At 48.1% G+C, this 15,411-nt stretch overlaps 1 protein-coding gene across 1 annotated transcript; it reads left to right on the top strand.

Annotated features, from left to right (window-relative positions):
* The first annotated feature begins 200 nt into the window (after positions 1 to 200).
* Positions 201 to 14,754, top strand: LOC138520817 (Krueppel-like factor 15). Its single transcript, XM_069633155.1, has 3 exons — positions 201 to 318; positions 3,596 to 4,654; positions 7,968 to 14,754. Exons 2-3 carry the CDS (start codon positions 3,669 to 3,671, stop codon positions 8,128 to 8,130), a joined length of 1,149 nt encoding a protein of 382 aa, XP_069489256.1. The 5' UTR covers positions 201 to 318; positions 3,596 to 3,668; the 3' UTR covers positions 8,131 to 14,754.
* Positions 14,755 to 15,411: the final 657 nt, after the last annotated feature.

Here is a 15,411-nt window from a genome sequence, read left to right as displayed (position 1 = left end):
TGGCACGCGTTACTTGCGTCATGACGTCAGACGGCCACAAGCCGACGAGCCCCTGTGCATCGCGACCAATGGCAGGCGAGGGATCTAGTCGAGCCTCCGGCTGCCGTCCAATAGGAGAGCGGAGCCGCGCTAGCAGCCAATCCCGGGCCTCGCAGAGCCGGGCCTTCCCCTGGAGAGCCAGGAGGAGGGAGGGAGCGAGGGGGGCCCGTCCGTCTCGTGAGGACATCCCGGAGAAGTGCCAGCATGGAAGGGGCCGCGAGTCCGGCTCCGGAGCGGGGCCCATGGGCAGCTTGCTGAAGAGAGATCCGGCCCGAAAAGGTGAGGGTGCTCGGAAGGGGAAGTGGAGGGGAGGGGGGAGAGGCAGGGGGGTTCACGGACGGGATGGAAAGTGGGTGCATGCACCCCAAAGGTGTTTGGAAGCTAGAACTGTGGGTACCAAAGGGGTTGGAGGAAAGAGGGGTGACCAAGAAAGAGGAGGGGATAAAGGGGTGGAGAACACGAGGGCCTTGGTGGATGGGGTGAGCTATGAGGTGCAGAAGTTAGGCATGGGGCTGGGGAGGTGCAGAGGACATCTAGAAGTACTGCAGTTAAATCATAAGATGGGAGACGGCCAGTGGAAGTAAACCCCTTGAGAGGGAGTGTGCAGAGTCTTAGTGTGGATCCCGTACAAAAAAGCCCATGACCTCTTGGGAGCATAATTTGCTAAAAACAAGCATTGGCAATGCCAACAGTTTTGGCTTTTGTGTAAATATGGGAAAGGTGTTTGCCAAGCTTAGCTGTAATGGTACCAACTGGCCATTAATGGCAGCAGCTGGAAAATGGTGCAAGTTTCCTGCGCATAGAGCAGTGGCTGGCTAATATCTATACACAAGCTGAAACGGTTGGCTTTGCTAATTTTTTTTTTAACATAATTTCACTGAAGGACATGCATACTGTTTATAAATCATATGGTTAAAGGCAGACCTGGTTAAGACAGTTTTATTACACCAGCAGTGCCTTCACAGCTCCATTTAAACCATTAGATCGCAGAAGACCACTTGAAAAATCCCTGGCAGGCCGTTCGAGTGCAACATTCGATTTTAAGGCTTGATTAAAGTGAACTCAAACATGTCCCAGTAGTGTGTGTGTCTGGGGCAGGAAGTGGGTGGGAATGGTTATAGGATTAGCATGGACATTGGCAGTCAATGTGTTGATAAGTAACCAAAAAAACAACTACACGCATTGTGTACCTGCTCATATGCCATCTCTCTCCCTCTCTAGCTGTACTCCAATGCATTAGTTTCGGCTTATAGGAGGTGCTAAAGTGCCACCTTAAAGCCAAATGTAAAAGGGGGGTATAGGTAGGTTATTTGGCACATACTGTGCTGTAGAGTCACTACTGTGTGAAGGAGGTAATGTTTTATCCTTGCCTGCATGTTGCAGGCCACAGCGTTTTGCTTGCATGTTGATGTTATGTAAGCAGAGCCTGACGTCTGCCTGCAGGTTCATGTAGGGTTATGGTGAGGTGAGTGATATACATGTTTAACTGATGCCTGTTTCATGTGATGCTTATCTGGTGACAGGTCAGCAGGTAGTGAGTGCTATTTTAGAATTGGACGGGAATCTGTTGGGGTAGGATTTTGAGGGTTCATTGCTAGGATAGAATAGTCACACTGTTTGCCATAGGTGGCTCTCTCGTTTGCATTGCCCAGCCATTGACACCAATCCACACACACCCACTCTGAGGCGGATTTACAAACGCGTTTTACGATGGCGCAATCCCATTGAAAACACTCTGTAAATCAGGGTCAGTGGAATAACGGTTGTACACCATCCTCCTGCACAAATTGGTGCAATGGCTGCGACACATACATGTTGTCATGCAACTGGTCGCATGTGGGTTGATTGTTTGTGAATCAGACACAGTTTGTCCAGGTACAACTTGCAGCTGCACGCCCATTGGTCGCAAGAAAAATTCTGTGAGGATCGGGGCTTGAGTATTCAACAGTAAAGTGGGTCCCTCAAAAGCCTGAATGAACCTGCAGATTTCCTGGAAAACGGACACAAGATGGTGCCCAGGTTAACGTTTTCAGATTTTGTATTTTGCTTTCCTGTGTCTGGTTCTTATTTCTATTTTTTTCCTGCTCACCATTCTCTGCCCACCGAGGAAACAGTTTCCAATGTAATTCCTGGGCATCCTGTGGCAGAAAGTGCTGTGGTAAATGCCCCAGATGAGCACCTCATGTGAACTTGACTGTCCATGATGTATGTTCCATTCTGCTTTAAATGTCCCTTGGATGTGTACTTTATTCAAATGACCAAACAGACAGTTAGGATCACATATGTATTTTTGTATGGCGGCAGGGGATTTACAAGTAGCTCCTGGTAGCTGATGGTTTAAAGTTAACTGGGCTCTCCTAAACTAGAAACAGGAGCTAAATAGGTCCCTTCCCAGCAATTTCGAACCCCGAAGGATGGTACCCATTGGCCTGGGGAACCAAAAGTAACTCTTGGTAGCTGTTGGTTTCAAGCTCATCCGGCTCTCCTAGGCTAAGTAGCTCCCAGCAATTTCAATCCCTTTAGAATTAGTAGGAAGCACTCTATGAAAAAAAGTTGACAACTCTGGCCATTTGTGTCTGTGAAGATTCAAGATGGGCTGCCAGGATGAGTCCCAGCTAATAAATACCATCAATGGTCCAACATGAGACACCTTAAAAAGTAAGCTGCAGCGAATCATCGCTTGAGCGCTTCCTAAACAGTAGCTTCTGTTCAGATCAATGTCCTTTCCTCTGTAGGTGTGAGAGAGTTGCTTGGGGGATGTAGGATCTTTTTTTAAGTACCGTGGCGCATAACAGGTTGGTCTATGGTAATGTGAAAGTACCAATCAATTAGTGTGCTTGTTGTTTTCATATTCAGATCCTTGGGTGTCTTAGGCAAGTGAGTGTGTGCAGGCCTTTCCTGGCACTTTGCACCCTCTCATAACGGGCACCATTGCGTATGTGGTCACTTTTCCTTTGGGGCAGCATGCATGCTAATGCAAAGAAGCTGTTGAACAGCTGCACCCTCTGTCGCACTGGCATCCCTCCGGGTTGGTGGCCTGGCTTGTTGCTCCGACCTGAGGTCAGGTACTAGATCTGCATGTGCACATTTGCACACTGTAATGTTATGCAGGATGCAACAGGCATTTATGATTTCACACACAACGTATGGCCTGTACAAGAAGAAAACACCCCCTGAGTGGTCTAGGCATCTGAATCGTGACAAAGCCTTTGCTGACTGATGATGAAGAAAGCACTGTACCCTGTGATTTGCATTGTGTCCCGATCCCTGATGATGAAACTGTTTGTTTCTTTTATTTGTGTTTCTTTAAATGCACTCATTGCCCTCGTTCAGGTGCCCAGGGTGTTTATGTAGACCAGAAAAGAAAGATTGACAGCCTTCTTTTATTTAAATTAGGGTTATTACACGCCAAATGCAACCACCAGGTGCTTCGGATTCCCAAGGGGTTAGATAAACCTGGTATCAATATTCCTTACTCAGTTAGGGACACAAGCTTGTGATGATTGGCTTTATTGGGGTGTGTGCTAATGCTCTTGCCAACATTCTTTTCTTACAGGGTACTTTGGTCGTTGTGGTTTCCTTCCTTTTGCCATTTTTGGCAGGGATTCCAAAAGACAAGACATCAACAAATGGTTTCAGTACTTGAGAGTCAACTGCTGCCTCCTGTTTATTTGCCTACAACCTCAAGTGCCAGGGAGTCCCCCACAGGCTCGAGCAGAGCAGAGATGCCTCCGTCAGTGTTGATGGACCATTATGTTGGGGAGACTTCCAGGGCACGCAGCTACTCCACCTCTAGAGAATTTGACAGTGCGTCCCAGGAAATGGGCTTTGTACTGTCTGGCGTTCTGGACCCCCGCGAGGAGGCCCATCCGACGGTGTTTGAGGCCCACCTCAAGCTGCCTGACTTTTGCTCAAGCTCCTCTGGTGACTTTGCCCCCACTCTGGAAGAGATTGAGGAGTTCCTTAAAGAGAAGATGGAACTCTTCAAGGCAGAACTAGACGACAACCAGCCCATTGGAGCAAAGTTGGAGATCATGTCAGAAATGAAGACGGAGGTGAAATCCGAGACTCTCCTGGAAAATCAGAGCTTCAAAGCAAGCGGGCAGCCTGTTGGGGCAGCTTCTTCAGAAGGAAAACTGTTGGGCCCCATCCAGTCTAAAGATGCTATAGGGACCTCTTCAGGTGTGCCAACCGCAACTGGAAGCATTCCAGTGATCCTGCAGATTCAACCCGTTCAGGTCACCAATTGCAGCCATATACTGCCGAGTGTCATTGGGGGCATCCGTCTTGCCCAACTGGTCATCAGCATCCAGGGCCAGAGCCTGACTGTGCCGCAGGTTCCCCAGACTCCTCAAACCACTGGGGACCCAAAGTACGTCCGGATTGCTCCCTTACCTATCTCGGTCCGACCGCTTACTATGGGAGGCGTGCACGGTGCGGCCACTGGTGGTCCTCAGAGGTTCCAGAAGGTCTTGCCACCAGTCATCCGAGTGCACAAGTGCAGCCATCCAGGCTGCGGTAAGATGTACACCAAGAGCTCTCACCTGAAGGCTCACTTCCGGCGGCACACAGGGGAGAAGCCTTATGTCTGCACGTGGCCTGAATGTGGCTGGAGGTGAGTCATGTGATGCAAGGTCAAAGATCGAACAGGTGGGATATTGATGGGAGTATTAGGAAAGCCAAGGTCTAGGAGCTTTTAGAATTTGGCAGCAACAGATAAGCAGCATATACATTTAATAATGGGGCAAAAATACTCTCAACAAAGTATGGGGAAGGATGTATTTGCTTTCGTGGCATCCAGCGAGCATAGCACAGGAGTGAGCACTAATGTTACTGCGTGATCCGAAGAGGACGTTACAGTTCAAGTGCATCTTTTCATCTGCATCAACGACTTGGTGTAAAGAAGTCTGGGCTACCAAAGGGGCCCGTTTTAGAGTATTAAGGTATATTGTTCCTAGCTTGAAAAAAATACTCCCATGGTGAATGAAATCTACCTTTTTACTCCCTAAAAAGTTATTTTACTCCCAACTTCAAAAATAGGGAGTAAAATACTCGCACCTCATCATCTTATCTGGAGCCCTCACTGTTGAAATTCTTTACACTAGCAGAGAGTCTCAACAGACCTCAAGTAAGTGCAGTTCACTTCAAATGGACATCTTTCGTGATATCTGGGCATACCTATTGTTTGATTTGCACAGACATTAGTATAATCCATTAATTCCCTCCACCACTCTGTCCCCCCAAAAATATATTTGCATATATCCATCAGTTGATGCTCCATGTTTCCATTGAACGTTAGAGATTCTGGTTAAAAATAAAAAAATAAAAAAAAACTCACCGTAGAAGGGTTTCAACTCGCGCACACGTTTCTGAGGAAGGCTAGTTTGATTTCTCATTTTGCCAGACTTTTCGACACAAGGAATTTGGGGGAAACCAGTGGACTTTTAAAGGGTTGGCAGGGATACTAGCAAAGGTTTACTTTAAAAGCAGTGTTGTCTTGTAATGAATCTCTTTAGTTTAGAGAGTTCAGTGTCCTTCCTGCCCCCCAAGGTAGTATACCGAACAGTTCCTTTATGGATCGCAAATAGTGGGGTGATGGAACATTGGCACACAGCGTATCCCTGCCACCCCATGAACATTGGCGCGCAGCATATCCCTGCCACCCTATGACTATTGGCACACAGCACATCCCTGCCACCCCATGAACATGGCACACAGCGTATCCCTGCCACCCCATGAACATGGCACACAGCGTATCCCTGCCACCCCATGAACATTGGCACGCAGCATATCCCTGCCACCCTATGACTATTGGCACACAGCAGATCCCTGCCGCCCCATGAACATGGCACACAGCGTATCCTGGCTCCCCATGAACATTGGCGCGCAGCATATCCCTGCCACCCTATGACTATTGGCACACAGCGTATCCCCGCCACCCCATGAACATGGCACACAGCGTATCCCCGCCACCCCATGAACATTGGCGCGCAGCATATCCCTGCCACCCTATGACTATTGGCACACAGCACATCCCTGCCACCCCATGAACATCGCACACAGCGTAACCCTGTCACCCGATGAACAAGGCACACAGCGTATCCCTGCCACCCCATGAACATTGGCGCGCAGCATATCCCTGCCACCCTATGACTATTGGCACACAGCACATCCCTGCCGCCCCATGAACATGCCACACAGCGTATCCCTGCCACCCCATGAACATTGGCGCGCAGCATATCCCTGCCACCCTATGACTATTGGCACACAGCGTATCCCTGCCACCCCATGAACATTGGCGCGCAGCATATCCCTGCCACCCTATGACTATTGGCACACAGCGTATCCCTGCCACCCCATGAACATTGGCGCGCAGCATATCCCTGCCACCCTATGACTATTGGCACACAGCACATCCCTGCCACCCCATGAACATGGCACACAGCGTATCCCTGCCACCCTATGACTATTGGCACACAGCACATCCCTGCCACCCCATGAACATGGCACACAGTGTATCCCTGCCACCCTATGACTATTGGCACACAGCGTATCCCTGCCACCCTATGACTATTGGCACACAGCACATCCCTGCCACCCCATGAACATGGCACACAGCGTATCCCTGCCACCCCATGAACATGGCACACAGCGTATCCCTGCCACCCCATATGAAATACTATCGCCATAAAGCAGTGGCCAGCTCTTTACTCCGCTCAATTCCAATGACCACCGTGCACAGAGGTTGAGCTTGTTTAATATTTGAAGCTAAAGTGTTGGGTTTTATTTAGATTCATAGTTTTGCTAAGTGTTGTTCAATATTGCTTCCATTTTCAGATCAGGTTCTCATAGTGCTAAGTAATCTGCGGACTACCTGGGGCTTCCTTAACCTCTCGTGGCACGGCTAATGAAGCCCTCCAGCCGACTCCTATGGCAATCGGCTTATGTCGGACATACCTCTACAGCACCACAAACCGCACATACTTCACAACAACGAAACAAGCCACACATGATCTCGCCCAACACCACTTGCCGGCCACCAACTGAAAAACACACCGAAGCTCAATACTGGTGTATCCGAACTGAAGCTGTCAACAGCACATCATATCTCTCTTGCTCTTTTTCCCACTCAATCCTACTAACATACCCGCCACCCTCCTTGCATGACAGATCCACCAGCGCGACAAGAGAACGCGCAGGTGGCAACATTGCGCGGCACAAGAACCTTTAACATAACCTAAAACAAATTCAGATGTTGACTATTCACTCAACTTCCAACATGGAGGTTTATTTCTTTACAAAACAAACTTGACAATAAAGAAAGTGTTTATCAGCTCAGATACATTGTTTGGATAGTAGGCAATATAAATGTTACGCTCTTCTTCTGAGACAAGGAGGAACGTTCTGCCACCCTGCAAATATAGTCTGCTGGATGTACCTTCCATTGGCTTATGGGCAACTAAGAATGCTCTGCCAATGAAGCAACAGGGAGCGGGAGGAGACCATGACAGGACCATAATATCCCGTAGAGGTGCCTGCAGAGGTCAAGTGCAACATTGGACCTTCCCACATATAGATATTTTATTTCTATCGCGCTCGTACACAAGTGTTTCAGAGTGCGCACATACGTGCACACACTCCAGTTTGTAGACGCCTTCAACGTGGAGTAGCTACTGTTATAATTTTCCTGGCTAATGTCTGTGCTGTAAACCCTGATCTGGATCGGAACGGCCCATCATCCTGAGGTTCTCGCTGCAGCTGAAATATGGGGGGGATATTATGATAGCAATGTGTTTTTTTGTTTAACGCCATCATTCCTATAACATGGGCCCATGGCATTATGCGAGCTTCCAGGCTTGAACAAAAACAAGAAAGTTTCTTTTTGCCCAAAGCAGAGAACCTTTAACCATATCTCTCGTTTCCTTTAGGTTTTCCCGCTCTGATGAGCTGTCGCGCCACAAAAGGTCCCATTCGGGAGTGAAGCCTTACCAATGTTTGGTGTGCGAGAAGAGGTTTGCCCGCAGTGATCACCTTTCAAAACACATGAAGATACATCGCGGGCAGCGTGGATTCGGCAAGCTGAACAGTTAGCCCATGCCTTAGACTCAGCACGATGACCCCGGAGAGGGACCGGAAGAAACATATACCTCTTATCGAGGGTGCGCTGCTGCACAGAGACACTTTGCCTTGGAGTCTGACCTCTGTCTTGGTTCAGCACATAGATTTCTGACACGGTTTGTGACTAAGCCGGGTGAAGACTGGCTTGGTGTTGGGGCGGCAGAGGCTGAACTTTTAGAAGTTGGAGGTGATTCTGTTGTAAGCTTTCCTGAGCTTGTGGGGGAGAAAGCTTAGTGACACTTCATGGCACTTGAGTCTTTAGAGTTGGTGGGTGAATGGATCCAACACTGCTATTCGAGAGACGACATCCCACAGGCCCTTCCTTGAGTGGACACTTTCCGATAACATGAGCCGCCGCTACAATGGTTTGGGATGTCACTCAGTGGCAGGGTACTGGAATACTGTAAATTCAACAGTGGCAACTCTGTGTACGCCTAGGGGTTTGGGAGCCCATCACATGAGCTCCCAGTAAAATCCAGCATGCCTGGCACAGCTGCATGCAAGGGGACTGCCTTCTGCCTTCCTTTCTAAACCAGTGCTTCCAGTCTCCAAGAGGCGTTCTTTGTGTGAGGTCATTTCCTTTTAAAGTAACCCAATTTTTACCCTATAATATGTGAGGCCCAAGATTCTACCAAAGTCTTTCAGAATAGAGACGGTTAAGGCAGTATCATACTGTAAAAGAACCTAAGCCTGTGTTGTCTTAGTTTAACTGATATGGGAAGGTGTGAATTGTAGCAGAGGTGCAACTGCTAGTCGTTGTGGTACCTTACACACCTGGCGGCCATCTTGGTTTCAGAATGAGGCTTGCGATCCCTTGTTTCTTCTTGAACCCCCCGCTGGGATTTTGGGGAGTCCTCTTCGTAGATCTTCTTCATGGACCTTCCAGTGCTTGGCAGTGCTGGGTCTCCTCTGTAGCCTCTTGCAGGACCCATTACCTGTCGATTTCTCTAGGCCCTTAGTTTCTCCGACTCGCCGCAGCCTGCGGTCCTCCGCTCCTTCCCGGCTGTGGCTTTTGGAATGTGCCGCCCTTGTGAACAGTGCCCGCCTCGCTTTGCATTGGGGACACTGCTGTTGGGTCTCGGGAGATGAGGGTCAGGGAATGCCGGGAGCCTGGGTCTGGTTCATTGTGTTATTTTCAGCTAGAAACCCAAAATGTCCGCCCCTGGATTGATTAAGAGGCTGAATATGGAAAGTGTGTATTATTTACCGGGTTCTTCTGGACAACCAAACTGGAGGGCACACCCAGCTGGCTGGGTGGGAGCCATACAGGACAGTGGTGTGGGAGCAGAGGGCGCGTCCAAGAGTCTGTTGGTCTCTTCTTCCACATGTACCATGGTCTTCCAGTTCTTTTGGGCAGTCCGTCCTTCCATCTTCTGCAATACATGCACTGGAGAGAATGCTCAGTGCATTGAGTGCACCTTGCAAGCTTCATGTTCGAATCCCGTCCATTCTCCCAACAGTATTAAAATACGTTTCCAGTAAGTTGGCTCGATACCAATAGGTGATTCACTGGATGGTGTGTATTCTATAGCCAGTGCTCTTGGCGAGTGGAGTGGTCTGTATTCTCTCCTCCAAATTGACCAGTTAGTAGCTCACATATATGCTATTTTTTAGAATGTCGTTTTTATTTTAGAAACAGGCACGCAGCACCCAGTTCCACCTAGGTACAGAGGGTTGCCAGAGTGAGATAGGAGGGCTCTCCTGGGAGCCACTATCACGTGACACTGGCGACGACTGCTATTGGCTACAGACCAGGAAGCAGCTGGGATGTTGCTGGTGTTTTTTCCAGGTTGGCAGCAAGCACAGGATCCGCATCTCGTGGTTGGCAGCTGGTGCTGCCACATCACTGGGCACACAGGGAGTGGTTCAGAAATAGCAATAATCTTTATAATGACACGCCCTACACCGGCCGACTCCATCCAGGTGCATCTGTGAACATGCTGTCCCAGTGTCGCTGGATGAGGGAGTTAGATAAACATGTCACAGAGAGGCCAGTGACCCGCTGGCATTGTGTCTGAGCTCTTTTCGATCCATTGAGGTCACCCAGAGCTCCTTTCAGCCCTCCCCAGATGACATCAAAGTAATGAGCACAGTATTTCTCTGTTTTTTCAGCTCGTGTACATGACTGCGAGAGGCCAAGCACAGAATGGGGACAGGGAATTAATCCCATATATATATATATATATATATATATATATATCTCTCTCTCTCTCTCTCTCTCTCTCTCTCTCTCTCTCTCTCTCTCTCTCTCTCTCTCTCTTTCTCTCTCTCATTTTGGGTCCTGGTGTGGTCCTTGTGCTGAGCTGGTTATTTTTAGATGTGTTTCGACCAATGATGCTGCTTTCCTGGCCACCTTCCCCTGAAGCACTTAAAAAAAGAGTATCTGCCTTGTTTTCTATTGACACCCCGATTAAAGATTGTAAGCACATTGTGTGTAAAAATAAAGACAAGCAGATGTTTTATAGTTCTTGTATCTAGAGAAGAGGTTATCAGTAGGATTGTAAGAGCCAAGCAGGATCTAGCCGGACCTAAATAAGAAGGAGTGGGTTGGGCCTCTGGTTGCTGGGCGTCCCTGGGGTGGATATTAAACCAGGGCACCCACTTCCTGCTGGCCAAGTACGGGTCCCTTTCCTGGAAAAAGGATTTATGCAAAAATAAGAAAAGCGAATATTGTTCAGTGCGCCTGCCCCGGGTATATGATTGATGGTTCATTAGTGTTGTTGCCAGGCAGCAAAAACCTAACAATGACTGATAGTCACTAGTCAGTCGATCGGTATGAGTTCCAGAGTGTGGGTTTGGTATGTTTATAGCCTGTGCAGAGGCTTCCTAATTCAAAGAAATTGTACTGAGTTAGTGGCTTATAGTATTGTTAAGCTGTCTAAAAAAGATCAGTTCTAAAGATTTAGGTAGTGCCAACATTCTCCATTTGGAAGCACGTGCAATAGTTTCGCCCATACTCAGGCTCTCTCAAGGCACACATTTGTAATTAGTTAATCAAAATTACAGGTGAGCCATATTTGGTAGAATCCTGCACATTATTTTTCAAACGCTCCATTGGGTCTGCATGTCACTTCAGTTGACACCGTTTTAACTGTCTTCGTTTCCCTTGTAAAGCACACTGTTCTTACTGTTGCATCACAGTGATAAAGCACACGCATTTAATGCACAATAGCTTCATAACAAGTTGAACAACTGATGGGTGTACAGCGGTTGGTAGCTCTGCAGGGAGAAGGCGGGCGGGTAGGAAATGAGTAGAGGGGCGTTAGATAGGGTCAGGTCTAAGAATAGTTAATACACTACTGCCATGCTAAGTATTACAACCAATAAACAATAATAACAATCACTAACTCAGTACAAATAAATGGATTTATGGAAGCCTAGGTGCACTTTATAAACCTACCACACCCACACTTTTTAACCAGTACTGTTTATGTCCCATCTCTGTAAGGTGTATGCAGCACGTTTCACTGGTTGGACCACATGAAAAGGTCTCCTTGGCCTTAACGCCGCAATTGGTAGCAAACACTCCGCCTGGACTTTAATATTCTATTTTTCTGGCACCGCCCTCGTTCCCTTTTCTCCGCTAGCCCTCATGATTTGATGCAGTCTGTTACATTGTGAAGGTTTTCATTTGCTCGCGTCTTCGGGGTGGTTGGTGGCACTTCTGGGGTCCTGCCCTCTCCCATCTCCAGGCAGAACTTGGTCAAGCAGAGTTTTCTGGTCTAGAGCTGATAGGGGCCAATCGATCAAGAAAATTTGCAAACGGGATTAGGTGACACGATGCAAATTCTGTTGCAAGCCAGAATTACCCAAGGCCCTAAGCGTGTTTGCGATTTTAGGTGGGCGATGGTCTGGGGGCGAGAGTGTTTCATCCAGAGGGGAGTGCTCAGAGTGATCAGTTGGTGACTGGTGGGCTTTGGTTCTGGTGAAGGCGGTGGTGGTAGTGTAGTGTGTTTGGGGGCTGTTTGCTTCCGCGTGCAATTCTTTGAATAATGTATGGTGTGGGGGGGGGGGGGAGTTGAGAGTCGGTTAGGGGGGCCAGTCCATTGTAGAGCTTGACAGCGCCTCTCATTTGCGGTTTTGTTCTCGCTACCAAACAAGGCCATTGGAAAGTTGGTGAGGAATACCCAACGGAGAACCTTCAAGGGGGCCAGTGTATTTTCTGAATATACAGTAAGATGCCTAAAAAGTCACTCCAGGCTGTTCTTTCTTTGAAATTTTTTACATTTATTGGGCATTGTTTTCCTGCTTCAATAAAAAAAATGGCCTGACCGGAAGCATGTACGAAGCGACACAGGCTTGGCCATGGACAGCTTTTTTAAACCGCTTCTATTTGTAGTGCAAAGAGAGCTACCACAAATGTCCCTGGGGATGGAGGTGGGGCGTTTGGCCCGGTCCATGCCCCTATGCCAAAACTCACGTGTATACAGGCTAGGGCTGTTAGACTCCTTCCTAGAGAGCACCCCACCAACACACACTCTTGCGGCCCGGTAGAGGACTTATATCATGTAGGTATCTGCATCTTAAGAATGGTGCTTGGACTTGAGAATGGACCCTTAAAGCAGAGAGGGTGTCGGTCAGCTATCGCCTGGCATGAGAAGTTTGTTTAATAAAAGGCCATGTGCCTCATTACGGGTCGGGCGGTAACTGTGCCGGTGAGCCACCGGACCCGTAAATATTTACCGGCACCCGACTTCACAGTGCCACCGGGAGATTACAAACGCGGCGGCCCAGAAAGTCAAGCGCCGGTAAAATGTTGTTCCCCATTCCCATACAGTCATTGTTAACGGTGCTGGGGCTTCTATGACGGGTCTGCCTACTGTGCCCGGCAGGGTCAGACCTGTCGGGCACGGCGGCTCCAGCATGCATACCGGTAAAATGCTGGTCTGGAAACAGCGGTGCCGGTAAGCTTACTGGCACCCTTGTTTCTGGACTGGCACGGTCAGAATGAGGCCTCATGTGTGCAACTGGAAGTCCCCATGTTACTGAAGTGCAGGGCAGCTACAGATCTGATGCAGGTTTGCCAGTGTGTGCTGAATGGACATTGGTTAATGACAGCTTAATTGGGATTTGCTTTACCCTCTCATCATCCACACAGAAGTGAGTGTTGCAAGGACAAGCAGAGACAAGCTCTGCGTCTATAAAGGTGGGAATCCATGCCGCAGACCTCAAGTTGCCTTCTTCACTAACACTGCGGCCTCCAGCCCCAACATTACAGCTTTTTATAATTGTTAGGGAAACTCCTCCTTATAGGCCTTCAAAATACAAGACTCCGGGTTCTAAAAGGCCACAGCACAGAGCGTCTAATGCACAATAACTGGCATTCCCCTTAAAGGGCTATTTCGCGGCATCCCTTTACCCCAATGCACCTTCCAACAATCACTTAGTTCTGCGCACTTTCCGGCAGGCACTTAGTTCTACGCACCGTCCGGCAGGCACTTAGTTCTATGCACCTTCCGGCAGGCACTTAGTTCTATGCACCTTCCGGCAGGCACTTAGTTCTGCGCACTTTCCGGCAGGCACTTAGTTCTACGAACCGTCCGGCAGGCACTTAGTTCTATGCACCTTCCGGCAGGCACTTAGTTCTACGCACCTTCCGGCAGGCTCTACACACCTTCCAGCAGGCATTTCGTTCTATGCACCTTCTGGCAGGCACTTCGTTCTATGCAGCTTCCAGCAGCAGGCACTTAGTTCTATGCACCTTCCGGCAGGCACTTAGTTCTACGCACCTTCCGGCAGGCACTTAGTTCTACGCACCTTCCGGCACGCTCTACGCACCTTCCGGCAGGCAATTCGTTCTATGCACCTTCTGGCAGACACTTCGTTCTATGCACCTTCTGGCAGACACTTCGTTCTATGCACCTTCCGGCAGGCACTTAGTTCTATGCACCTTCCGGCAGGCACTTAGTTCTATGCACCTGTCGGCAGGCACTTAGTTCTATGCACCTTCCGGCAGGCACTTAGTTCTGTGCACCTTCCGGCAGGCATTTATTTCTATGCACCTTACAGCATGTACTTGGTTCTATTAATCTTCCAACAGGCACTTGGTTCTATACAGCTTCCAGCAGGCACTTCGTTCTGTGCACCTGGCAGCAGGCACTTGGTTCTATGCCGCTTGCAGCAGGCACTTGGTTCTATGCAGCTTGCAGCAGGCACTTGGTTCTGTGCACCTAGCAGCAGGCACTTGGTTCTATGCAGCTTGCAGCAGGCACTTGGTTCTATGCACTTGGCAGCAAGCACTTGGTTCTAAGCTTAGTTTCAGGGCCTTGTAGGGCTGCTGAAGTTGGTCTTCCAGTTTCGCCTTTACCTTACCGGTTACAATTCTTACCCACTAAAGGGATGTGCTGTATTTTATATCCTCTATATTTGTGTTCTAGTATATTTCCTTTCTCTGAAACACCAGGGAGGTTTTCGGTCAGACTTGTTTGTGGGTGAAACCATTATCTCTCACAAGCAAAGTCTCACTCCATCTGATGTACCTCAGATTTCTGTACCTTCCTGCAACAATAAAGCCTGTAAAGTGTTCAGTTAACAAAGTACACCTGGCATCAACAGGTCCTTTTTATTTTGTAATAAATATTCTTGGAAGAAACAAAAGCATTGTCTTGTGTTATTTAACAGTTTATGGCGGTAGTGGCAAAAATAGCATAGCCAGCAGAGAGGCACCTTAGCACTGGCGTTTAGGGGACAGACCATCTTTTAAGAATTTTAATGTTAGTTTTTTCCATCCTTTCCAGATTTAACACTTGAACAATAAAATACTGTGTCGCCACAAAAATCTCTTTTTGAGTACAGCCTAGCACAGTGGGGCATTTTAATTTCATCACCAGCCTTACATATTAGTAAATTCTAACATTGGATACCAGTGGTCATTCTTGCGTTACCAAAATTCTTTGATTTTATGCAAAGTGGCCAGAAACCCTCATTAGTGCCATTTGTCTTCTTCGCCATGGAGGTAAGATGAGTACAATAAGCGTGTTGAAAATTGTCCATCTTTGAATGATAGCCTCCTGTTAAAAAATTATGTTTATGGTTATTCTAAGATTTGAGAATTTGCTTTGCTAAGTAAGACAAGTGTAACATTTATACTATGACTACTACAGCATATATGTTATGTTAAATTGACTTATATCACACACAGTTACCATTGTCTCTAGGTGCTCACGTGGTTCTGTAAGAAAGTGGCTCGAGTAGGTTAGTGAGTAGAACCAGGAGAAACTGGGATCTGTGAGTCAGCTTTCTAGGTGTGTTTTT

Source organism: Ambystoma mexicanum, chromosome 13 (assembly GCF_040938575.1).
Source record: "Ambystoma mexicanum isolate Mex_15411 chromosome 13, UKY_AmexF1_1, whole genome shotgun sequence".
NCBI lineage: Eukaryota > Metazoa > Chordata > Amphibia > Caudata > Ambystomatidae > Ambystoma > Ambystoma mexicanum.
The sequence above is the reverse complement of the archived record's forward strand: the minus strand, read 5'-3'. Positions and strand labels throughout refer to the sequence as shown.

Bases quoted from the DNA above. Each gene is read 5' to 3' on its own strand.
- LOC138520817 (XM_069633155.1), top strand. From the start codon at position 3,669: ATGGTTTCAGTACTTGAGAGTCAACTGCTGCCTCCTGTTTATTTGCCT. The intron at 4,655-7,967 runs GTGAGTCATGTG...CGTTTCCTTTAG, and splicing joins TGGCCTGAATGTGGCTGGAG to GTTTTCCCGCTCTGATGAGC.